The following is a 27,085-nucleotide window of genomic DNA, read 5'->3' on the forward strand; positions in this document are numbered from 1 at the left end:
TTACAGAATGATGTAAATAATTGAGCAAAGGGTTTATTATTATACTAAGGCTGCAGTTGGACCGTTTGTTGTTTAATTCCAATTGGCCTAATTAACTATTGGTCTAATTAATGAAAAGGAAACCATCGGATGGCTTTGTTAATGTTGTGGCCACATAATGAGGATTTTTTTCTGTAACGCCTGCAGGTCGAACAGAGACATTGAAATGTCTGAATCCAGAAGCTGTGATCTAAGTGCTGCTGCTGCACCAGAACATTGAAACCTCAGCTGAAAACCTTCAGCCTCAACAGGAAACACTGAGATGCTGCGGGATCTTTTATGCCCAGGAAGGTATAAATGAGAGGAAAATAACAGCATTTGTTTCTGCATGAGGTTGTTATTGAATAAACTCCCATTTATATTTTCTCTGTGATATCTTATGTGTTTGAAACGGTTGAACTCTCTTTGTTGGCCTTTGCATAACACGCATCTCCGCTGTGCTGCCACGATCCGTCTAGTTTGCTGTTCTAACTCCTCATTGGAGGCTGGTTTTTGACAGAGAGAAGGGACACCGCCCATCTCAGTGCCTGAAAAAAATCCTCCAGAAGTGAGTATCAATCAGGGAGAAGTTAGAGGGACACAAAGAGAAACAGGAGGGCTGAGAGAGGGGTGCGCAAAGAGGCTGACCGCATCCAACCTATCAATCCGTGCGCATGCAGCCACGATGGCACCGTCCGCCTTCAAAAGCTCCACTTTTCGTTTCTAGTCACAGTTTACTGGGATTACTTTGGACGCTTGGTGAGTTTGCGCCCTGCTGTAAACACTGACGTGTGCAGTTTTTTTCCCCTTCTTTTCATTGTTTTGCTTCGCTGCTTTGGACGGACGGAGTGCGGTTTTCTGCTGTGTTTTCGCTGCGTTCTCCCCCTCCTCCTCCTCCTCCCAAACCTTCGGGTGGATTTGAGAGAAATGAGTGAGAGGAGGCGATCGGCCGCAGCTCTGAGCTCTAGAGCCCACGCTTTTTCCGTGGAAGCCCTGATCGGCTCCAACAAGAAGAGGAAGCTCCGGGGCTGGGAGGAGAAGGAGCTGGAGTTGTCCATGGAGAGCCTCGCCACGGACGGAGAGGATCCAGCGCACTGTCTGGACATGGACCCGGGTCAGTGCGCACACACACATATATCCACCAACAGTCAGATCTCTGCAGCCTTGAGTAAAAGGTCCAAAGTCAAAACAGGGCTAAACATTTAGGCACCCAGCGCGGCACTGGGCGCACATGTTCCACAGTTTACCCTGAAAAACGTTTTCACTCAGCAGCTGCGTCCCAACAGGACAGAGGACGCTATCCGAGCTTATAAAGAAAAGCGTGATGCGTTCAGATTCAATCAATCACGCTTTTAAACCAACAGACAGAACTATAACCTAAAGTAGAAGCTCATTTTGACCCCAGGCATTGGAATCACGCATGTCCCACCCAGTAACAGCCATATCCAAACACTATGACGCGTAAAAACGCATCAAACTGCACGTTAATTTCAGACATATTAGGCCACAGAGTTCCTGCACCGAGGCGCATCACACACAAAAAGGTGACACCATGATGCGCTTTACTGTTAAACAGGAGGATACTTCATTTGCTCTAAATATATTTATATTTGTAAGGAAAGGTCCAGTCCTCCTGTGCAAACCATGCACAATCAGTCTGGTAAACAGGCCGCTTAAAGCGCAACGGAAGCGTCTGGAGGAAATGTGTAAAGAGAATAAATAAATAGATAATAGAAAGATAATAACAATATAATATATAACACCTGTTCTAAAATGAAATGCTTCAAAAACTGTGGAAAATCCTAATTTATCACCAAAATCTTTTTATAAAAGAATTCACAAATGTAGATTAGGATTATGTTGGCCAGTGTTTCCGCACCATATTTTGGAATAAAAAGATAAATAAATGTAGATTTTTTTTTTTTGTTATATAAAGCAGACATATCTATACTTAGTTAAATAAAATTGCAATTTAGTGAAGTTAAAACTCCTCTCAGACTTAGTTGAGAAACCTTTGGAGAATCAAAGCTCTATTGACGCGGCTTTAAGCTTTCTTAAGAGGGGGAAAAACAAATCTGTCTGCGCGTTTATAACGTGTATTATTGCGGTGTCAATTTCACCAAATAATAAAAAACACCTTTCATTTTTTGCTTTATTTCAAAGCAAACAAGATCAGCAAAACAATCTTAGCCATTAATCATTAATGCTGAGTAAGCAAGTAAAAAAGCCTGCTTGGAGTTTGAGTGATTAATTTTTATATTTAAGCTGTTAAAAGTATATATTATACTCAAAATAATTTACAGTATAATATATTATAGTAAATATTATTACTCTAATTATTTGTAATTTTTTTTTTTTTTACAATGAGTGAATTCAATTTAAAATAGTTTGCATCTTTGTCTCACCTCTTTTGCGCCTGAGTTTTATTTTTAAAGACAACAGAATTTATAACCAACATTATCTCTCCATATGCCCTATCTGCTGCTCAGAACCTGAACTTTTTGCTTCAGGTTCAGTCATGACTGAAACAAGTTTCAAAAGGTTCGTGTTTTTGGAGGTATAAACCTGCGTGTTTTATGCCTCAAATAAAAACGCGTTTTTCTTTTTTTTTTCTTTTATTCGCGTTGATTGCATCGTGATGAATTCCTGTTTGTGAGGAGAGGTATGGGGGGGGGGGGGGGCTGCTCCTCTGCAGCAGGAGGCCGGATCGCTGCAGTCTGACCTCCGGAACGCAGCGCCTTTCCTCGGAGCGCCTCTGAAAAACGAACCCGCTCCGGAGAATAGTTTGATTCCCCTGAACTCCCGGGAAACTTGTTGTTGTTGAAGCACAGAGCTGTCTGCTGTGGCTAAATGAGGGCGCGCTAATTAAAAACAGACTTTTTTTTTTTAGCTCCTAAGGGGCACAGACTGGGTGATGAAACGTGCAGCTTTTTATCGATTCAGTTATTCATTTTCTCTCTCAGGCTTTTATTCCCCCCGCGCACATTTGGCCCCAATCACTACCCGTCGGGCCCCTGGCAGGTTCCTGCTCCGGACCAAAGGCCCTTCCTTCCGCTGCGGAGCATCAGGCAGCGGTGGCCGAGAACAGCGAGTCTCTGTGGTCACATTATGTGGTTTAGAGGAATCCTTAGCGGAATTATGTGCCTTTTTTTTTTAAAACTCAGCTCCAACAGGCTTAGGCTGGAAGCCGGCTGCTCGTATAACACGTTTATTAGCCTGAGAGACAGAGAGCAGGACTGAGTGTGCAGCAGCTTTACAGGCTGAGCGGAGCAGCTCTACAGGCCCGTTAGCGCACTAAAAGCTCACAATGTTTCTGCTCCTCTGCACATCTATCAGGGGGCCGGTAGGACGGCAATTAACAACAAAAACTGCATTTATTAAAAACATGAGCAGCAGGCTGCAGCTTTTACTGCATCTCATCAATCCTGTCTGATAAGACATCTCCATATAGTAACAAGACTACGTTACATTTAAGCAGTCTCCATAGTAACAGGACTCCATTACATTAAGCTGGGTTTGGTCTCCTTAAATAATTAATGACTCCATAAAACAGCAAAAAATTTCAATACGTGAACTCACAGTAGCAGAAAGCTTTAATCACCCATTTACACATTTTTTGTGGTCACCCTGTTAATTTGCGCAATTTGTTTAGTTTTTTTATTTTATTTTATGATTTTTAACAATAACTTCTGTGACTTCGTCCTAGCTGCTGAACTCATATTCTTACACAGCAATAGTTGAAATGTATAGGAGTCAATATTCTTGAAGTAATCTTAATAATAATAAAAAAAGAAAATTAAAAACAATCCGCTGGACTTTGTTTCCAAGTTTGAAGACGTTGGAAACGAAATCCAGTGGATTGTTTTTTATTTTCTTTTTTTCGGAATTACCTGGATGACAGAGAATCTTCACCGGCGTCTTGAACTAATTGTATTTTAATTCAATAGTTGATGATTTACACAGAATTGCTGATTTTAATTATGTACTTTTAAAATAAGACAAAATCTTATATATATTCTATAATATATAATCTTATTTCATGCGCATAATGAAGTCCTAAAATAATCAAAATACTCATTCAACTGGCAGATAATCCTGTTGATCTGCTCATATTAAGGGAAAATAAACGTATTTTGAGGAAGTTTTGGTCATTTTTAGATCACTTTTTGCAGTTAATTCATATCGTCCTCCTCTGTACCCGCAAACTCTTTTTTCCCCGCTTCTCACTTACTGTTGGGCAAAGCAATGATACATTTCTCCTTGAATTACAGTAAAGATCATTACATCTGATCTGATCCTTTAACCCAATTATGTTCATTCTGGATTTATTCCTTCTTGTTTCGAATGTGTGATTCAAGCAATTTAGATAGGGGCCCTTCTTTGGTTTATGAAGAGATTTACACTGCAAAAACGGGTCTAAAAATAAGTAAAATGTATTTGTGGTCTTAAAATAAGCTAATCAGAATGTTTTTATTTGAAATAAGAAATTAAAATTATTTTATATAATGTTTGTTATTTCAAACATAAATAGTTTTATTTGCAAATTACCTTTAGCTGCTTCAATATAACTAAATATACTTATTTCAAGAAAAGAAAATCACTTATTTAGACAAACATTTTTGCAGTTTCATTAAGGGGGCAGTAATACATATAACATCTATTTAATTGGTTAGTAAATTTAAATAAGATAATTGCTATATTCTCTCAGTTATTTTTTATATAAAAACAGACCGTTTTAGACAGTGAACCGTCCTTTATACGCCTCATATAAAGATGGTTGATGGATTTAAGCCTGGTGTAGACTTACATCAAAATAATATGATCTGCCAACGGATTTAGATTCCCCTAAAATATTACATTTAGATATTATGAACTGGAAATAAAAAAAATAAATAAGATTCCTGCAAACTGAAAATACACTTAATAAAAGTAATGACTTGGATTACATTTTCTTTCATGCAACCAATTAGGAAAATGAAAAGTAGCTCACACCACATTTGTAAATGATACGGAAATATCAAAATCCAGCTTTATTTAGTTCAGTTAATAAATAAAACATATTTCACTTTAATACTGTAATCTCATCACTGCATGAAAAAATAAGCTGTATCTGTTCAAGAATAAAAGTGAATATGAACACATACGTTACTATCGATAACATGCAGATAAAATGTGTGCAGCCATTTTGCTTTGTTGCATAATAATCAAAAGGTTGCATCCTCTGTTTTCTGCATTCATCAGTCTTAAGCTTTGACCTTTAGACTAAAAAATAACCGGTTTTAGCCTAAACATCAATTGACTTTTAACTCACATAAATCTCTCCAAATATGATTTTTTTTTTCTTTTAAAGCAAATCAAATATCGTTGAACCGACCCAAAATGGTTTGCAGCCTGCCCTGTCTCTCACACATAGACTGCATAAGGTAGGCGCCGCGACCCTGACGGAATAAGCAGGAGAAGATGGATGGATGGATGGATGGATGGATGGATGGATGGATGGATGGATGGATGGATGGATGGATGGATGGATAGTTTGCACTGTTCTGCAGTGCAAAAATATTAAATCTAAGTCACTTAATTTTTCTTGAAATGAGTGTTGGAGCAGATAAGTAAGACAATTTGCTACTGGAATAAGAAGCGACTGTATTATCTAATATCAAGTGAATAAGATAAAATAATCTTATTTTAAGGCAGGAAATACTCCTTCCATTGGCAGATCATCTTGTTTACTTGCTTCAGTTATCTCTTTGTTATGTTTATTTTGGATGTATGGAGTAGAAAACTTTTAAGGATTCCAACAGGCGTCCAGAGTTTAGAGCGTCGCCCCTGTGTCTAAATGTGAGAGTGATGTGTAGCACCAAGCTGGTTGAATTCAGACCCATCGCCTCATTATTAAGGAGGGAAGGCATGAGCTGATCAGAGCGGCAAGACAAACACCCCCCAATGTGTGTGTGTGTGTGTGTTTGTGTGTGTGTGTGTGTGGGCGACAGGTGCAGTGCTTTCAGCCAGCAGAATGAAAACTCAAACCCAGCAGTGGATGCTGAGTGATAGTGGAGTGAAAATGAGCTGGCTGACTTCACATCAGATGTTTAACCTGAGGCTTTGTGAAGCAGATGCATCTGCAGTCACGCTCGTCTCTCTGCTGAGCTGATGTTTGTTCATTTAATCTCTGCGTTGGTCAGAGTGTGTGTGCGTGTGTGCTGAGTGTCTGAGGACAGGTCCTCCAGCCTGATGACAGGGCAGCTGGACTGCTCCTTTTCCACCTCTCTATGTCCTCTGCATTCCTGCATGTTCCCTTTTTATTTTACTTTACATTTCAAAGAAAGATCTAAAACAAGGAAAAAAACAATTACATTGTCCTATTTCAAGTGCATATTATCTAATTATCTTGTATTAGGTGTAAAAATGCCCATTCCATTGGAGGATAATCTTATTTTACTACTCAAATTAAAGGTAAATACACTTATTTACACACCCCGAACTGCAAAAACCATCTAAACATAAGTAAAAGTGTCAATCTGAGTGTATGATCTGGTAAACTGTAAAGTGCCCTGAGATGAAATCTGTTGTGAATTGGCGCTATATAAATAAACTGAATTGAATTGAATGAAAAATTTGTTAAAATAAATCTATTTACCCCTAATTTAAAAAGTAAATAAGATAATCCGCCAATAGAAGGAATATCTTTGGTCTTACAATAAGATAATTAGATATTATGCGCTTTAAATAAGATAATATAGTTGTTTTTTTACTTATTTCAATATAAATAATCTTGTTCCATTTGCAAATTGTCTTACTTAGCAGCACAAATAAAGGAAAAACACATTTATTCCAAGAAAAAATGACTTACCTAGACCTGACTTTGTGCATCTGAGCTCCTGCTATAATTTAACTACAGTTAGACATGAGTTCATCCAAGGCTACAGCTTTTGCACATCTTCAATCTTTTTTTTATTAAGCCAACATTTTCTAATATAAAATACAGCTTGTTGATGAAATAGGAGGCCCAGCTGAAACTAAGCTTTATATTGTTTATTTCTGGAGTGGCTGTTACTCCCTGGAAATGATTATCTAGGAGCTTTGGGGTTTTACTTGTAGTAAAACTGTAGTAAAACTAAAACTACAGTCAAACTAACATATAGTCAGACGCCACTTCTGTGTTACTAGCAGGAGTAATTGACACGCTAACTAACTGTTGACTAAAGATTAATGTAGCTGGTGTTTTATTTCTATTTATAGATTTAAAAAATGCATTAGAAACATAAACCTAAACATTTTATTTATTATGGATGATATTTCACTAAGAAGCTTCCTTCTTTGCAGGGACACCTTTGCCTATAGACACGAAGAAAAAAAAATGATTACAATATTTATGTGTGTGTATTTCTAGTCTAATCTGCTAAGGATTGTTTTTTTTTTATTTTAAAATATATATATTTATTTTTCAAATATATCACAATGGACTGTTTCCTAAAGATCCCAAACAAATAAATGCCAAATATTACGGTAATTACTAAAACATGTCCGAACTTAAGCAGTTTTATTTGAGAATTTGAATAATTAAATTAAACCTAAAAGTCAGAGCTTTACGGTGCGTTTATGCTCATTCAGCTATGAGTCCTGATCTCCTCAGGATTTAAATTGAACTTTCTAAGATGATCTCATGCTGCTGTGTCTGACAAATGTGATGCACTGAAAGGTTTTAGAGAGGATTTCTTCAGTCAAACACATCTGTCCATGCTATCAATTTTAAAATATACTTATTACATCAAATTTCTGATTTAGTGTTTAGGTGCAAAAAATAAAATGAGAACACATTAGATATTTATCTCACATATATAGCTTAAATTCAATGATTTGTTGAGCCAATGGATTCTGATTCTGTTCTTCCTTCAGCGGACACTTGACTTTTAGGAATCAGAGTCTTGCTCCTCTATTACTCGAGCAGAATGTGTTAACAAAGTGTGAGGGGGGGCAGCTGAGTGTCTATCTGCCTGAGTGTGAACAGTTAAAAGAGGGAGGAGGACACTAATCATGTGTGACAGTCCTCCCTGGCTGCAGTGACACTGGAAGAAGCTCACAAGAAGATGATGGAAAGACTCCCACCGTCTCTCCGGGCTCATTACACCCTTCACCACTCCTCGCCTCCTTGTCTTTCTCTCCCCCATTTTCATCTCCTCCCTTCCTTCCTTCTCTCCCTTCCAGCAGCCTTGGCTGGACCGCGGCGGTTTTTACCCGGGACGCTGTCCAGTTCAGCTCCTAGCATTTGCATAACTACATTTATGTGTGCCCCCCCCCCCCCCCCCCCCCCCCCCCCCTCCCCTTCCTTAGGCTAATAAATAATCCATTATTACATTTCTCTCCATTATTTCCTGGGTGGCGTTGGGTACCTGCATGGTAATTTATATAAGATTTCTAAGCAAAATGAAAGGAGAAGAAGCGTGTGGCAGTCAGGTGAGGATATTATGTGTGTGGAAAGGTTTGACATTCCAGCTGGAAAATAACACATAAAAACAGTTTGAAATAAATAAATAAGATCACACATAAATGTTACTTAACCCTCTTGTTGTCCTCATTTTCTGTATACACCCTGTGTCCTCCGGGTCAAAATGACCCATCTTCACTAAACCCCCAATATAAGCAGCTTAATTTAATTGTAAACACAAAATTTCATCTTGTATATTGTAATCCACCACAAAATGTGTGAAAACTTTAGTTTTCCCTCTCCACTTGTATTTTCTATATTTTAAGAAAAGAAAAAAAAATGTGCAAAAAGGAGTTTCGAAAGCATTTTTATTCATCTCAATTACTAATTTTCTTTTACTTTTCTGCACTGAACAGTTGAAGAGAATGTACAATACAAAAATATGAGAAATAACATCACCCATTCAGCTAATTAGCACATGTAAGGCAGTATGCAAGTGCACAGCCTTTGCAGATATTATTTCTTACACCTGCAGCACACATTATGTGTTTTACAGTCCTTCATTTGAGGGCAGAACTGACATCTCTTCTTCTTACTTGCCCTAGCTGGGGAAGTGGCTGTGGTTGATGAATCCTCAGGTTGATCATGAGCTGCTGCACTCTGAATAGCTTTCACAACTGCTGCTGAGGCTTCTGTGTGGGGTACATGCTTCCTTCTTTCAATGAGTGGAGTTACAAGTGCCTTTCCTAGCTGCTCCAGGAACACCCTCCTCTTTTTGTGCTTATGAGACATCCAGGTTGGGTTGATCTCTCTCCTAATCACAAAGGCATTGCAGGAGGACACATCAATGATGTTTGTGGAAGATGACCAGGGGCCAACACAGTCATTCTTTTGCAGCTATATGTTCCAATAACCTTATCTAGGTTGTCCACACCGCCTTTGTTGCGGTTGTTTTCCAGGATGATGATTGGCTTCCTGTCCTCACGATCACTAATGTCGCCGTCTTTGTGCAGTGTGCTCAGAAGAACTACATTCTTGTTTTTCTTTGGGAGGTAGGAAACTAGAATTGTGGTAGGTTGAAGGCAAACTTTGAGGAGAAGACCTCTCTCTCCTTTGCAGGGGCGGATTAAGAAATTTTGGCCCCCTGGGCCTGACATGGTCTTGGCCCCTCAACCCCCCGTGCGTGCGGGCGCACACACACGCACGCACTATGCAAGAAATACTGTATACTGTGAAAAGACATGCACACTGTCCTTTACAGAAGAGTGCACATACTGCACACACACTATTAGGTATACCACACAGACACTGACAAGCACAGGTTTCACACAGACACAGGGGGAGGGGATAAATGGCCTAAAAATAAACATTTTGGAAAATGATTATGCCCACTTCAGTGATGGTGCATTGGGTCATTTGAGAGATATTATGTATTGGAAGTTGGTAGCTATCATGAAATAAACCCCCCACCCCACCCAAAAAACTAAATCGGACATGATTTTTGCCCCCTTTTCCTCCCTTCTATCATTAAAAATAAAATAATATCTTAGGAAAACACTTTGGCATAACGGCAGCTGTGCAGCAAATTGAGGCTCAAAGTCTGTATCTATTTGTGGTTAAGCTTGAGGAGAAGGAGAAAGGTAAAATGATAACATGCATCAGAGAGCACCACAAAGAAAGGTGCAGGCCAGTTCATGGTACAAGGGCTGCATGCAGGTCAAGATAGCCCATTTCCAAGAATGCTATAGTGGCTGGACAGGCACTGGACATGTCCTGAACTCAGTGTCAGACGTGGCTGCCGAATACTTGGATGAAGTGAAGCAGCTGACAGATCTCATGCTGCCCCATCTGAAGACTGTCCTGGCCAGGCAGAGGATGGATGAGGAGACCTCCCAATGGACCCTGTCAGTGAACAGGCTAGTAACATTGATGGCACCCCTGTGCACAACATTGGGATGGAGAGACAATGTGGCAAGGTGGACTACAAACTGAAGAAGTTGGGCACACTGAACGCAGTCAATAGGTCAATAATTTTACAGAAGTGCCAGGAGCTTCAGAGGTTTCAAGGCAGCAGCACAAGCAAAAAGGGAGGTTGAACTCAACTGGAGTAAATTCATGAAGGCAAAATTCGAGAGTAGGGCAGATGAGAAACAAGAGATGGCTCAAAGAAAGGAGAGTAAGAGACTAGACATGCTGGACACACTGAAATCTTTTGATGGCCCCTTCACGATAGTGGGGAAGTTGAAAAGTTCCTTGTGGATGAAAGTCTGCACAAGAATGCAAAGCTGCAGAGAATGAAGCTTGAGGTTCAGTTTGCCAGAGAAAGCACCAAGCTTCTGCCTAAAGTCAATCCTATCTTCACAATCCAGGTGACACTTCCCAGAAATGGCGAAAGTGCAATTCTCCAAGTCATAATGGATACTTAGAATTTTATGGTGGTGGTAAGTATTCATGAAAACAGGTAGCCTAACATTAGTGAATGGGTGAATTCTGGAAATAACCTAAAAATCTTACACAGTGCACCTTTAAGCAAGGGGTTTCTTTCGTGCTTTCAATTTTGCAAAATCATCCACCACATCATTGAAGTCCAACTCTCTTGTCAGCTCACTCGCAATTGCCATTAGAGATAACGCATTTAATCTTTTCTGAGTCATTCTTGTGCGCAGCTCATTTTTTACTCTTGACAAAAGAGAGAATGAGCGTTCTCCCTCACAGTTACTGACCGGTAGAGTGAGAAAAATCTGTAGCGCAATGTATGTATTAGGAAACGTAGGCTGTAGTCCAAAATGTATTATTGTTTTGAGCAGTCCTGAAGGGGTCCTCTCCTCATCAGTGTTGTTGAGCTGTATAAAAGATTTGAACTGTATAAGCTCCTGTCCAAGACTTTCATTGAGGTCAGATGGGTATGATTCAGTGAGAATCTTGGCCTTGTGAAGGACTGAAGCATTGGACTCTGTATCCAAAGAGAAAAGGACACTGAACAAATTGTTCAGATGTTTGTAGGCCTCCAGACGGTGATTAAGGCTTGAACTCAGTTGATCAATAGAGGCAATAAATGTCTCTATTTGAAACAGTTGCCTTCCCTCAAGCACAACATCTGGGGATGCTGATTCATCAGCAAACTTTTTACGTTTCCTCGTCCGTTCAGCCCTGTAAGATGGGGTGCCACCCAACATGTTTAAGGCTTTCTGCTCAAAATGATAAAATAGATCTCTTTGGGAGAGAACAAAGGTGCGCAGAGATTCCAGCAATCTAACTGCTGTCCCAAGGTCCATGTCTGCTTTTTGAAGTTGCAGACTTGTGGCCTGAAATCTGGACAGAACAGTGTCCCAAAAGCCTGCCATGAAGGCCATCTCAAGTGAATCCAGCTTCCGTACTAGACTGTCAGCTTCAGTTCTTGTGTCTCGTTTCTCTGTGTCATCAGTGGAAATAACCTGTAGTGCTGCTTTTATTTTACTGTAGTTCTGCCACAGTGCTTTGGTAGATTCTGCACGGCAACTCCAACGCGTGTTGGATAAAGCTTTAAGTGTGAGATCTATGTTGGAATTGCCAAATACCCTGTCCCATCGGTGTGTGGATGCAGTTGTGAAGTTGTAAATAGACTGAATCAAGTCAAAATACTTAGAGACTTCATTTCCACATCTGTCAATGCTGTTGACTCCCACCAAATTCAAAGAGTGAGCTGCACATGGAATATAGTGTATTAATGGGTTGCTTTTCTTTAAGTGAGCCTGCAACCCATTATACCTCCCTGACATGTTGCTGGCATTATCATAAGCCTGCCCCCGGCAATTTGACAGCTCTAACCCTAGATTTTCCAACACAGACATGACACAGTTAGCCAAACTTTCACCTGTATGGCTAGTAATGGGCTCAAAACCCACAAAGCGTTCAACAACACTGCCCTCTTTGCTAACAAAACGGAATATGAATGTCAATTGGTCCACATGAGATAAATCTGGGGTTGAATCCACAATGATAGAGTAGTATTCGCTTGCTTGCAGTTCATCTGCTATAGCCTGTTTGGTTTTTGCACCCATCAATTCAATGAATTCCTCACAAATGGTGGAGGACAGATATGAGGTATTACCTCGACCCATCTGCCCAAACTTTCTGATGTGATCCTTTAGAAAGGGATCAAATTCAGCCAGGACCTCCAGAATACCAAGGTAGTTCCCATTGAGAGGAGACCCTAACGATTCATTTTTACCCCTAAATGCAAGGCCCCTTTCTGCAAGGAATTTAATGACTGCAACAACTCTTTGTAACACCTGCCTCCAATAGCTGCTCTCTGCTTGAAACTGTTTGAACAGGTCTGCATCAACTGTGGCACCTTTGGCGCGGATCAAGACTGCTTGCATGCAGGTTATGTGCTCAGCACTTCGCTCATGTTCACCAAATCTTTCTGAGTGTTTCCAATCACAATAGCCTGTCACAAAAGAATGTGTTTTTGGGGAAAACAGTTTGCATGCAAAGCAGTAAACATTACCAGTAGAGGGAGAGTACATCAGCCACTCTCTTTGTACTCGTTGTCCATTGGGCAAGTGTGAAGTAAAATGTTCATTGTTTAGGCATCGGGTTTTGCCTCCTAGCCCACTGTTCCTCACAGAAGCTGGATAATGGCTGTGACGGTTGTGAAATGATTTTGCACCTCTTTGAATAAGAACTTCCTTCATTGACTCAGTGAGGGTCTCAGCCCATTTAGCGGGATCACTAGGTAGAGTTCTCACTGTAGATGGTGTTGAAGAAAGATTCAGCTCATTTTCTATGCTGTCCAGAGGTGCAGTGACCTCACATTCATTCGAGCAACTGGCTACTGCTGAATTGGTTGAATCATAAGCATCAGAAGCATTTGGTTCAGTGTCTACACTTGTAGTGGTCTCAGGATCTTGGGAGCTACATGCTAGCTCAGGTGCATTGCTAACCTTAGCTGAATTTGCAGTAGCATTTATAGAATTGCTTTCAGCAGATGTCTTTGTACTGAAGAAGCTGGAGATATTTGGAACACTCTCAAGTAAAACTGATTCCTTTTTTTCTTTTCATGCTGAATTTTTTTTCTAGCTCCTCCACTTAAACGTTTATGATCCATATTTCCCTTCTTTCTTTGCACATTGGCTCTTTGCCTATCACAACAGATAAACCAACTGTGTGTGTGTGTGTGTGTGTGTGTGTGTGTGTGTGAGTTTGTTTGTGTGTTTATGATCGGTGCTGCTTCCTTCAAGTGTGTGAGGTGATTTAGAAAACAAGCAACCCAGCATCAACACTCCAAAGCAGAGAATAATAGCTTACTAGCATAGACAATTGAGAGCAGAGAATCAACTGATTCGTCTGATAGACAGCAGGAGAGCAGAGTGGTCAGTGATGATCGAATCAAGAAAATGTCTAAATGGCAAGGGAACAGACTGATTTGTACTGAGGAGAAAGAGAGAGAGAGCCAATTACAGTGAAATATATTCCAAAAGAGCCAAGTGACTAGCTGAAGGCAGGGACAAATGCCTTGGAGTGACCAACAAGAGTGCAAAGTACCAAATGGCAAAATGTGGGAAGACCAACAGGCAGATCTGCTTTTACCACTTATCTTCACAACCAAAAAGTCGCTAAATGATGTTTTTAGTCGCTAGCCAGGTATGGCCAAAAGACACGAAATCTAGCGGCAAAGTCGGTCAATCACACTGACAGTGAAACAAATATTTTGAAAAGATAATTATTGTACAACTTTGTGCACTTTTGTCTTCTATCTAAATATTTTCACAAAGGACACCAAAATGTTGCTATCTGCAGGCAGCTTGCTAGCTATGATGGCAGCAACGATGTCTGCCAGACAGGAGAGAGTGGTCAGTGACGATCGAATCGAGAAAATGGGTCAAAGACCAAAAAGTTATTAACTGACAGCAGTGACAAATGTCAGACTCTAAACTTTTTCGAAAGAAAAGGACAAAATGGGAAGATGCTGATAGTAACAGCAAAATGGAAAATATAAGAATTTCCAAGTAATGCTCAACTCAAGTGTGCATGTGTGTGTGTGTGTGTGTGCGCGCGTTAAACTTCTTGTTGAATGATTTCAAATTATCTCTGAGTCTGAACTGAGGGAAAGGAAACCAAATTTTGAGCAGTCTCTCACGAGTTCAAAATACCAAATGAGGAGATTCTAAAAGAACAGACCGGTTTATGAAAGACTCGATGGGGGAGGGGCACAGCTAAGAATACTTGAGTGAGATTCTGTGATCCAAATTCGAGATAGAGCTTTTTGATAATGATAATTTGTCAGAGTAAGGTTGTGTAATCAAAATTTGAGAATGAGCTTTGTCAATCAATCAAGAATATTTGCATTAAGTTCTGTGATCAAAATTCAGAAACAACCTTTAATAATTGATAAAGAATATGTGAGTGAGGTTGTGTGATCCATCCAATTTGAGAATTAGCTTTGATAATAATGATTGAGAGCCTCTGGCCCTCTGTGGATCATGGCCGCGGGGCCAATTTTGCCTGGCCCCTTGGGGCCTCTGTGGGTCGTGGGGCCAAGTTGGCCTGGCCCCTTGGGGCCTCTGACCCTCTATGGATCGGGGCCAAGTTGGCCTGACCCCTCGGGGCCTCTGGCCCTCTATGGATCATGGCCGCGGGGCCAAGTTGGCCTGACCCCTTAGGACCTCAGGCCCTGTGTGGGTCGTGGCCGCGGGGCCAAGTTGACCTCGCCCCTTGGGGCCTCTGGCCTTCTGTGGCTTGCTGCCGCGGGGCCAAGTTGGCCTGGCCTTTTGGGGCCTCTGGCCTTCTGTGGATCGTGGCCGCGGGGCCAAGTTGATCTGGCCCCCTGGGGCCTCTGACCCTCTATGGATCGTGGCCGCGGGGCCAAGTTGGCCTGGCCCCTTGGGGCCTCTGACCGTCTATGGATCGTGGCCGCGGGGCCAAGTTGGCCTGGCCCCTTGGGGCCTCTGACCGTCTATGGATCATGGCCGCGGGGCCATGTTGGCCTGACCCCTTGGGGCCTCTTACCCTCTATGGATCATGGCCGCGGGGCCAAGTTGGCCTGACCCCTTAGGACCTCAGGCCCTCTGTGGGTCGTGGCCGCGGGGCCAAGTTGACCTGGCCCCTTGGGGCCTCCTACCCTCTATGGATCATGGCCCCTTGGGGCCTCTTACCCTCTATGGATCGTGGCCGCGGGGCCAAGTTGGCCTGGCCCCTTGGGGCCTAAGATTATTATTTTTGCAAAAGTAGTTTTGCTTGGGTCGCGGCCGCGGGGCCAAGTTGGCCTGGCCCCTTGGGGCCTCTGGCCCCCTGGGCCTGGGCCCGGGAGGCCCGGTCATTAATCCACCTATGCTCCTTTGACACAAGCAGTGCAGGTGGGAGCTCAGGCTTGTTCTTTCGAACTGTACCAACCATGGAGATCTTCCTCTTCAGGAGCTGCTGTCTGAAAGAGTCTGAGTGGCATTGTGGCTTTCACTCTCTGCATCCCATAGACTAGCTGCAGCCTCACCTCGGGACCTGTATACACCTGCTAGGATTAGCAGCCTAAATAGGCCTGGAGGTCAATCTCATTCATCTTTTTCCAGCTGTCTCCATATTTGAGAAAACCCTCCAGATTTGGAGGTAGAATGTAGAAACAATATCATGGGCATGAGAAACGGCATACCTTGTGGGTCCTGGGCTCATCTTTACAATGTTTTGTTCTTCATGCCTGCCGTGTTGGTCATATGCTGCTGAAGACCATGTTATTTTGCCAAGTCTCACTTTTAGCTTCAGGGTTTTTCTTCTTCTGAAGATAATTCATTATGCTCTGGGTTTTATTCCTCTCCATCTTCTTCTTCGGATACATCCTCTACTTCCTCTTCTGAATCAGAGTTGTCTTGCTGGACATGTAAGAAAATCACCTCTAAAGCCTCTTCAGTGTTGTAATGCACACTCATGGCTTCAGCACAGACACACTTCAGGGTCCTGTTATGCAGGACCTTTATAACCTCTGGAAATAACAAGTGGTCTTCTGAAGTCTGCGAGAACACCACCTTTTTTGCCTTGTTTACTTCTGCTATTGATTAGTCTGAGACACAACTAAAACTTTGTAACATTCTGTGGTTTAAAAATAACTCTGTGACCTTGATTTCAACTCTATTTGCCTCATGGGTCATTTTGACCCGAAGACAATCTTTGTACCTTTTTTTGTACAGCTTACATGGAAATGTGAATAAAAGCAACAATTAACTTTTTCTATTGTTTTGGCCAATCTAGGAAAAGTCTTAAAATCTCAAGTTAAAAAAACAACATTTAGTGGATTTTTTGGGGGATTTTAACACAGTGGCGGGTCATTTTGACCCGAGGACAACAGGAGGGTTAAAGATATTCATTCAAAAGAGGAGTTTTTGACAGAAAAAAACTGCATTTCATCTTTAGTGAGAATATATTGGGATTTCTAATATCTGTTCATCAATTTATGCTGAGATTATTTGACTGTAAATGCAAGCTGAAAAATAAACACAGAACTGAAATAACAACAATTAAAAAAAGTAATTAAAGGGAAAGATTAGATTATTACACATTTGTATATAATATTCTTGCTCTTAAAATCTAGGAAAGCACTGGGTGTCCACAGGGTCGTGTGCTCGGTCCTCTGATGTTTCCACTCTTTGCTTGCAGAGATATGCATCTTCATATAAAGAAAGTCTGGCCATTATTTAAGATGATCTTATTCTAAAAGTCAATAAGATAGAAATAAAAGAAAATCTAAAATCAGCTGAACTATATTCACCAAAAATATTTGCATTACATTTTACTGGCATTCAATAAAAAGGCCCTTCAACAAGACAACGATTGAAGACTGGATTAACATAGTGAAAGAGATCTAAGTCTGCCTGTTAGAGTGCAGAGAGAGACTTTTTTTACATAATATGGTCAAAATTTGAAGGAACATGTCAACCCTGGTGTCATGGATAAAGTTATTTGAAAAGTGAAGTCAGAATTTCAGTTGTATTCTGGCTTCCCTGGCATCCTCCACCCAAGTTCTTGTTTTGTTTTTTCTCTGTTTTTTCTTTGTGTGTGTTTTTCTAAGTATAAAAAAAGAAATGATAGCAAAAGCAATGCAATATAAGTATGTTATTGTTTCTCAATAAAAGGGTTCATATTAAAAATTGCCCTATGATGATGCGCTTTAAATTGGTACTTTATAAGCTGCATTAAATTACATGAAAAAAGGAACGAAAAAATAGAAATTAATGATGCATTTATGAGACGCAAACAAAGATGTTTTATAGATGCAGAGGATTTATTCTATCCCAACAGACACATCCACTGGGTTCTCTGCTGCAGTAAGATCAGGATTAGCAACTTTTAATCATCCTCAATAACGGGGAGAAACATAAACCGAGACGAAGATAAATCACTGAAATAAATATGTTCTAGCAAGATGTCACACGAAAACAAACAAGAACAATAGTTTTAAATGTATTTTTTTTTATAATATTTTTTCATTATTTTTGAAATCATTATTTTTTTAACAGTGTAATTGATAACTGTCATCTTCTTTATTGCACTTTTCTGGGGGTTTGGGGCCTTTGTCTCTACATAATGAGGTTTTATTTTAATTCATCTTTTGATATTTAAATGTTGAATCTGATTTACGCCCTTTTAAAAGGGAGATTTCAAAAACTTTTTTTTTTTTCTTTTGGAAATTGTAGTATTTTCATTTTTCCGGGCCCCAAAATGAAAGGACATTTTTTCTGCTTATTTTTCCCAAATCAGAGCTCATTTGGAGCAGAGTGGGGAGGGGGGGTGATGGGGGAATCAGAGGGAGGGGGCACTGCACCCGCAAAATTTGACATGTCCCCAAAATTTTTTCCTCGGGACGCCGTTTTTGTTCCCCTTTCCAGAGCCGCCTTCATCTTTTTTATTTTTCCCCCCATTTTTTTTTTTCCTATTTCATTTTTTCGGGAGGCGATTTTTTCCCGGCTGGATGGTGGGGGTCTGGCTGAAGGGGGGCCCCTGCTTTTTTTGGGCTCACCAGTGACGGGGCCCCAGGGGGCCTGCGAGGGCCTTTCCCCCTTTCTTCCAGGGAGGGATCCAGGTGGAGGCCCCCCCAGTTTTGCTGACCTTGGAAGCTTTTTTCCATGACATCGGCAAAAGGAGATGATCTTCACCAAGGCGGGGAAAGGTGGGAAAACTAGTTCTCCTGCTGAATTTGGAAACAGATAAAACATTTTGGGAAAATACAGGAAATTTTTTACATATCACCCAGGTTAATTTAATTTTTAAAAAATTCAAAAAAATTTTTCCTACCACTTAGCACGAATTAAAAAAAAAAATTTTTTTTTTTGTTTTTTTGTTGTTGTCATTTTCTATTCTGGAAACATAAAGTGAAACTCTTTTTTTTTTAAAAAAAGGGTTTGGGTTTTTTTCCCTCCTCCTCTTTTTTTTTGGCATTTTTAAGCACACGCTGCAAAATTAAACCCTTTTCAAAATAGTTTTTGGAGGAAAAGGGCAAAAGAAAAAACACTGAAAATCCCCTACCCTTTTGTTTTCCCCCTTGGTGTTTTTCTTTTTTTTAAAATTTTAAATTGAAAAGGTTTTTTTTGAAGCATTTTTTAAAGCGTTTATCTCTGCTGTGACTCCACAGCTGTGGGTTCACTGCCCAGGGTTTTAAAGGGGAAAGGACACTGTGAGCACGGGAGGGTTCATCAGTATTTTGTGATGTGGAAAATGAGGGTTTAAAAAAACAGGGGAAAAAATGCAGTGTACATTTAAACAGCTTTTAATTTGGATATTGGAGATTTTTGCTGAGTTAAAAAAAATTGCAAAAAAATTCCCAAAAACTAAAAAAAAAAAAAAAAAAAAGTTTAAATTTTTTTCTTCTGCACAGGTTTTTCTAATACTGTAAGAAAATTTTTCCCAATTTTTAAAGGTTTCTTATCCCACCAGCTTATGATGCTAAAGGGTTTTGGGGGTTTTGTTAACTGCATTTAAACAAGTGGGGGGGACTGCTTTTTTTACCCATCGATCACCCAAAACCCCAGAGCTGGAGATTTTCACCTAGACATAATTTTTTTAAAACCAGCTAAAAAAGTTATTTTTTATTTTTATTCTATTTATAAAAACACAAAAACCCAAAAAAAACTAATAAGGCCAAAGTTTGTTTTTTTTTTATATTTGGGGCCATCTTCTTTGATAAATTTACTTTTAAAAATTGTTTTTTTAAATAATTCATACTTTTTCCAAAAAAAAGATGCTTTGGAAGATTTTTTTGGGGTTTTCTTTTTTATTTTGTGTTTCAAAAAAAAAAAATTTTTAAAAACCCCTTAAATTGATTTTTTAGGTTAAAAATAAATTCAATAAATTTAAATTTTAAATAAAATTGTTTTGGGTAAAAAATGGGGTTTTTAATTTTTTTTTTTTTTTAAAAAAAATTTTTGTCATTTATTGTTTTTTTTTTTTTTTTTCTATTTAATTCTTGTTCAAAAAAGGGTTAACAAAGGATACCAAATGGAAACAGTGGGGAAAAAAAGGGAACTAAAAAAATAAAAAAAAATTTTACATTAATTTCCAAAACTTTTTTGTTTAAAAAGCTTTTTTTTTTTTTTTTTTTTTTTTTTTTGGTTTTTTTCCCAAAACCGAGATTTTTAAAACTCACCTTTGAGCCCCCTTGCTCGGCGGTTATTTTTTTTTGGCCCCATGCGGGTCCCTCCTTTTCGGGTTTGGGACCTTTTTTGGCTCCTGAGGTTTTCGGGTTTGGGAAGCGCACGAGCTGTTTTTTAAAAAATTTTTAACCCTTTTGTTTTATTTTCCTAAGTGTGTGTGGGGGTGTGTGTGTGTGTGTGTGTGTGTGTGGGGTGTGGTGTGTGTGTGTTTGGGTGTTTTGTTTTTGTTTTTGGGGGTTATCGCCCCACGGGTTTCCAGCCCCAAAAACCCGAACAAGGCAGGGTTTGCCCTTGCGGGGGGGACCTTTCCCGCGGAGTTTTTCCGTCCTCGGGGGCGCGCAGCTTGGCCTTTTCCCCCCACATTTTTTCTTCCTGTGGGCACAGGGATAAATTTCCTGATATTTTTTTTTTTTTCAAAATATAAAAAAAATTTTGTTCGGGAAAAAAAAAAATATTTTTTGTTTAAACGAAAAAAAAAATGTTCGGGACAAAAAATATGTTCATAAAATAAAGCAAACAAAAAAAAAATATTAGATTTAAAAACTCATCTCTTATGGTCATTTCTGAATGTATTAAAAATGTTTCCCTTTAAAAAAAATTTTACCCTATATATTTTTAAAGTTTGATATTTAAAAATTAATTTCATCATTTTTAGTTTGTTAAAAGGCCCCGTTTTATGGGCCTTTTTTCCCTTCAAAAATAATTCGGGAAATAATATTTCTAAACTTGAAAAAAACTATGGTTTGGGTTTTTCCGGGCTTTGAAAATAAATCACTTTAGAATTTGCAGCTTTTAAAATAAATCTTTTTTTAACGTTTTTGCCAACATTTTTCCGGGGTATTTTTTATCTTTTTAAAACCCAAAAACCAAAGCTGTTCCTTCCTCCCCTCTGCACCCCGGCCTTTGGGAAATTAAATTACGCTTTTTACATCCAAGCTGCCCTCGGCTCCCTGGTTTTAAATTAGGATTAAATTGGTAATCAGGCCAAAAATTTTAGGGGGAAAATCGGGTTTGTGTTTAAGGCGGTTTGGGAAGGGAGGCCCGGACAAGGGCCCGTCGCTGTGCGCATTTCAGGCCCTGCCCCTAATGAGTCCAAAAAACCTGGAGAGGAGCCCCCAGAGGAGTGGCTTTCTCTCCCGGGCCGGTTTTTACGAGTTTTAAAAATAAAAAAGGGGGTTAAAAAACAGCGTTTCCAGCGAAAACCATGGGCTAAGATGAACCTTTTTGGGTTTGAAGTTAGTTTTTTATAAAAAAAGGGAAATTTTTCGTTTTTTAGAAGAGAAAGCAAATTGGTGGCCCTTTTAAATCTTTTCCCTTTGGGTTTTTAACGAGCAGCAAAAATTTAATCCAGTCAATGATTACGGGAGAGATCCAGGGTTTAAAAACATTTAAAAAAATATCCCTAAAATGTTAAAATCAGAGGCGCGTAAAGCATATATGGGCCTGAAGCGGGTTTGCGGGGGGGCCCAGTTTTAAAATTTCCACCCTTTTCCCAGGGCCGTTTAAGCTCCCTTTGCGTTTTTGGTTGTTTTCATCTTTTATGGGTTTAATTAAATTGAAATTTTTTTTTTAAATTCATTTAAAAAATTAAAACCACCCCCAAAATTTAAATTTTTTAAATTAACTAGTTTCTCCGGGGTACATTTTTATCACTAGTATTTTATTTTTAATCTTTTAAAAGTTTTTATTTCCATCAAAAATAAAAGGTGAGAAAGCTAATATAGGGTTAGTCTTTTATTTCTTTTAACATTTTTTAGAAAATTTAATTATTTCCCTTCACCCCTCGGGTTTTAAAAGTAAAAAAAGGGTTTAAAAAAGTTTTAAAACTGTTTTGCAGCAATAAATGTTTTTTTTTTAAATGCTTATTAATGATCAGTTTAGAAATTTTCTTTAATTTTTTAAAGAATAAAGTCCAAAGGGGAAATAATTAGTTTGGGTCACTGATTTCCACATGTTTAAAAATTTGTATTTTTATTTTTATTTTCTTTTTTTTATATTCATTTTGGGCCCCCCTAATCATTTTTGGGGCCCAAAAAGGGGAACCCAAATTTCAAAAGTAAAGCTTTAATTGGGGTGAATTTTTTATGTTTTTTTTTTTTTTTGGTCCCTAACATTTTGGGGTTTAAAAAAAAATGGGAAAAAAATTTAAATGAATACCATAAAACATTTCTTAGATCTAACCCATTCTTTTTTATTCTAATTTTTTTTTACGTACAATCATGGTTTTTTTAAAAAAAAAAGAGCGGGAAGATTTTGAGTAAAAAAATCCGGGTGGCCCCCATTTAAAAATTTCACTCACTCTGGTTTTTTTTTTTTTCAATGAGAAAATCCCCAGACTTTTAAAAAGAATAAAAATGGGACAGTGTGGCTTCACCAGCAAAAAATCTTCATACTTTTCTGAGCTTACTGACTCCTGTAGGCCCGAGTTAGAAAAGGAGAGAGCAAAAAAAATCAAAATTCCGGGGTTTGACCCTAAGAGATTCAGCAGAGAAGGGAATTCCCTTTTTAACGGGGAAAACCAACCCTGTAAAAAAAATTTTGTCAGGGTATTTAAAATATTTGCCCCGCTGGTGAAAATGACCCTGTGCAAAAAAATTGCAGCAGATGTACTAATAAATTGGGGAAATTTAAAAGTGTTTTTTTAAAAAATTTTTTTTAAGAAAAGTTTATTGTGAAAAAAACTTTTTTTTCCAAAAATGTTTTGTGTGATCAGGCTATGCAATCAAGCCTCATGTATAGGCATGCTTGATCACTTTAACAGAAGCTTAATCCTAAAAAAAGAACCCCTTTTTCCTTTTAGTTAAACATTTTCACCTGCTGTTCTTTTTGGGAGTTTTGTGTAAAAAAAAGGTTCAATATAAAAAAAGGGTGTGCAAAAGAATTTCAGTCAAAAAAAAGGCCCAATTTTTTGCTCTTTTTGGACCTTTCTATACCCTTTTTTTTTTAACCTTAAATCGATTTTTCTTTGCAATTTTTTCAAAGCCCAAACAAAATGTTTTTTTTGGGAAATAGATCCCCAACTCCCCGGGGAAAAACCGGTTGGGGCTCCCAATTGAAAATCCTAATTTTTTCATTGTGAAATGATTATCTGAGAATATGAGTTCATTCTCAAAAGGAGAGGCTAAAGGATGGTATTTTTTCCCCTTATTTACCCACCTATGTTCCAAATCAGATGTAAGCGGGGAAAAAAATCCCAATCATAAGATATTTGAAATTTATTATTTTTTTGGGTTTTGGTGTAATTAATAAAAGGGGTAGCTTTTTAAAAAAAAAATTTGTAGGTCGGGTTTTCCCACTTCCCACTAATTAGCACTTTGCATTTGGAGAGTGTTACTTAGAGGGGAAAGGGACTAAAAGGAAAGAAATTTCCATGAGGGGGTTTTCTGCATTAAATGAAAAAGAGGCAAAAAAGTCCCAAAGAAGTTAAAAAGGGGAAAAGGGCTAAAATTATAAAGGGGTTTTCAGGAAGCTGAAATAACAGAAAAATTTTTTTATTTTTTGAAAATTTCTTGTGAGGAAGGGGTTTCCCAGTATTTTGGAAAGGTGAGGGGTTAACTTTAAACATCTTTCTCTTTGAGCTTTGGGATCTATCCTCCTGCTTTCATCCCTGGGGTAACCGCACCAACTGTGCTGCTATGCTAATAAATTACAAATGGAAATAGAAAAGGTTAATCTGATTTTAAGTAAATTGTTTTTAAATTTGCAGATCTCTGTAACCCCGATGCTCTCTTTTTCCCCACAAAGGGGAAAGTTCTGTCCCTTTTTAATAAAAAAAAGATGAATCAGAAAGCTGTTTAACGTTTAAAAAAAAAGGGTTAAACTTAAAAGAGAAGCAAACGGTGGGATTTTTCTTCTCATATTTTTAAAATTCCCCTTTTTTTTATTTTTAAAGTGTCCTGTAGTGAACAGGGGCCCCACTTTTCTGACCCCGTTTGAAGGAAAAAAAGGTTAAAAAATTTCAGGGAAAGTTAAAAAGAAAATGTAAGCAAAAAAAAATTATAAAAAAAAAACCCCCATTCAAAGTTTTAAATTTTTCATGGATGTCCCACCCCTTTAACCAAATAACATATCCATGTATAAAATTTAAATAAAAGATAAAAAAAAAATTAAAATAAATTTTATCCAAAAAAAATTTAATCCGTGGGGAAAGTGAAAGTTCATGCGGGTCCTGGATGCGTAGGAGTTTTTGTACCCCAAATTTAAAACCCCCCCCTTTAGAAAGTATATTTTTTTTTTGCAGTTGGGTTTTATCACTAATAAAGATGCTGCTTTGGAAACAAAAATTTTACCTTTTAATTTATTTTTTTAAAATTGAAACAATGAAAATATCTAAAAAATTTAAAAACAAAAAATAAAAAGATTGGTTTAGAAAAAAAAAAATTTGTTTTTTGTTTTTTTGGGGGGAAAGAAAAGGGAAAAACCTGAGGAGAAAAGAAAAAACCCCTCCTAGGATTTTAGCCCTTTTAAAGGCATTTTAAATTAATTTTTTTTTAAAATTTAATGTTTCAGATAAAGATATTTTTTTTTAGTGCAAAAAAATGGTTTACAAATTCGGATTAAATTATTAAAATTACTAAACTTTGGTTACATTAAGTAAAATTAATTTTTCATATCTAAACTTTTTGGGGGTTTTAATTTTTTTTTTAAACTTTGCTTCTTACTTTTAAAAATGAATTTTTCCCAAATTTTTTTTGGGTTTTTAAACCCCTTTAAAGGGGTTTTAAAAAAAATAAAAACTTGTTACTTCCTTTTTCCCCTTTCGGGAAAAAAAATTTTTTTTTGGCATGGTTTTGTCAGTTTTCACAAAAGAAAAAAAAAACACCTTTAACACGGGGCAATTTGATTTTGGTTGGGAAGCGGAAGTGGGAAAAAATTTTTGGGTTGAAAAAAAAAAACCCCCCCCAAAAATGTTAAGAACAACAAAAAAAAGGGAAAAGAAAATTATTATGCAAAATAGGGCAGCCTGAAAGGGAAGGTTTTCCAAAATAGAAACGACAAAAATGGGAATTTAAAAACTAAACGCTTATGGCCAAACCGGCCATGCGAGGAAAAGGTCGGCAGCCAAAGAAAGACTCCTTTACATCAGGGGAAAGTCTCTAGAAAAATGTTTTTGAAGTGTTTGGAGGGAAAAGGGTTAAATTTGGAAAATTTAGTTGCCATTAGCTGAGAGTAAAGGGAAAAATTTACTTTATTTAGTATATAGGTGGGAAAAAAAGTTTTGAGTTGAAAAAAATACTTTTTTTTTTTTTTAAAAAGGAGGAAAAATATTGTAACTTTTTCTTCTTTTAATCCGGGTTTTCTTTGCTACGTAAAAAGGATTTTTAATTTGTGATTCATTAAAAATAAAAAAAAATTGAAAAAAACTAAAACTAAAAAAATAGTGGGATTATTAGTTACTTATTTTATTTTTGATTTTGTTTGTTTAAAATTTTCCCATTGTGTGGGAAAAAACTTTATAAGTAAAAAAATTTTTTACAAAACGTCACCCCCTTGGAAAAAAATTTGTTTTTTGCCCATTTTTTTTTCTTTTTTAAAATTTCCAAAATTTCCTGAAAGTAACCCTAAAAAAAGCATAAAAACCTTCCATTTGGGAATGTTCTTTTTTTCATTCCTTTCAAGTTTTTTTAACTTAAAATTTTACAAAAACCATGTTTTTAAAGAAGGGAACCCAACATGCAAAGATTAAAGGGGATCCCAAAGAGGTTCTTTTAAATTTTTTGCATTGCCAAAAAACCAATGATTTAACGCATTTTTTTATTCTAAAACTTTATTTGAACTTTTAAAAATTTTGGGGAAGAAAGTTCGGGAAAAACCAATATTTGTCCAATTTTTCCCAAGGGAAAAAAAAGGTTTAAATTTCATACTTTCAACTTAAACAAAAGTGTTTTTTATCAGTAGGGGTTACGTTCTACTTAAGTTATAAAAGGGGAAAAATATTTTAAACACCTTGGTGTTTTTTTTATAAAAGGAAAAAGTGATTACCACAAATTCGACGCTTTGCTGTTTTTTTTTTTTTCCACCCAGGGGGTTTTTTTTCCACCCAAAAGGGGGAGTAAAAAATTGCAGGCCTGGGACCCCATAAAACATTTTAAAATTACATTGTTTAAATGGACATCGTGGCCCTTTGGTGGACAAAAAAAAGAGTTTACAGGTGTTTTTCCTTTTGCACAAAAAAAAAGTCTAAAAGGAGGGGGTTTGTCAGGGCAGACATTAAATAAAAACTGTTGGGTTTTTTAATTTGATGCTCAAAAGTTTCTGATCCCAGATCAGGAGTTTTGTAGCTGAAGGATGTTTTTTTAAGGGGTTTTTTATATGTTTTGGCCTTTTGTGGTTGGGGGAAATAAAACTTTTTTGGGGATGGGCCCCTATTTTTTATCAGCTTTGCTTTTTGGTTTACAAAAAACAAAAATTTGCCCCCAAAAAAACTTTTTTTTCTGTACGAAAAAAAGCTTCGGGAGCCACAGATCCCAGCTAAAATCAGAAAAAAAAATCGGTAAACCCTCTTTTTCTGTTAGTCAGCTCACCCTTCATTTTTTTATTAAATGCCACATTTTGGGCTCGGGGCCCCGGGGTTCTTTGGTGAGGGCTCCCCCCCGCTGTTGTTTATAACTGGACCCCAAAAACCGTTTTTTCCTGGAGGATTTATCAAAAAAAATCAGCCCTAGCGCAAAAAATTTTTCCCTGGTTATGACGTCTCATTTAGGCCATTTTTTTCATGTCAGTTATTCGTAAGTTTTTTTGGTTTTAAAAAAAAGGATATTTAGGGGGCTTTTTTTTTTTTCCCCCCCCTACTGTTCTAAAGGAAAAAAGTCCCTCCCGGTCATTTTGCTTCGGTGAAACGAAATGAAAGTGATTAAGGAGTGTGTGTGTGTGTGTGGTTTTTTTGTGTGTTTGTGTGGGTGTGTGTGTTGGAGGAGGGCCCCCGTGTATGATGGATCTCCCCCCTGGATAAATATAAAAACTGATATCCCGGCTCCCCGGGACCTCTCCCCGAAGTCAGAGCCCAAAAGAGGGGGATTGAAATGTA

At 38.1% G+C, this 27,085-nt stretch overlaps 1 protein-coding gene across 1 annotated transcript in view; it reads left to right on the top strand.

Annotated features, from left to right (window-relative positions):
- Nucleotides 1-945: 945 nt before the first annotated feature.
- The window catches only part of tbx15 (T-box transcription factor 15), a 73,206-nt gene continuing 47,066 nt past the window's right edge, over nt 946-27,085 (top strand). Inside the window, exon 1 of the mRNA XM_038272375.1 lies at nt 946-1,132. Coding sequence (XP_038128303.1) covers nt 946-1,132 — 187 coding nt within the window. The remainder of the gene's footprint in view (nt 1,133-27,085) is intronic.

This window comes from Cyprinodon tularosa, unplaced genomic scaffold (assembly GCF_016077235.1).
Source record: "Cyprinodon tularosa strain WSP-4 unplaced genomic scaffold, ASM1607723v1 ctg826, whole genome shotgun sequence".
Taxonomy (NCBI): Eukaryota; Metazoa; Chordata; class Actinopteri; order Cyprinodontiformes; family Cyprinodontidae; genus Cyprinodon; species Cyprinodon tularosa.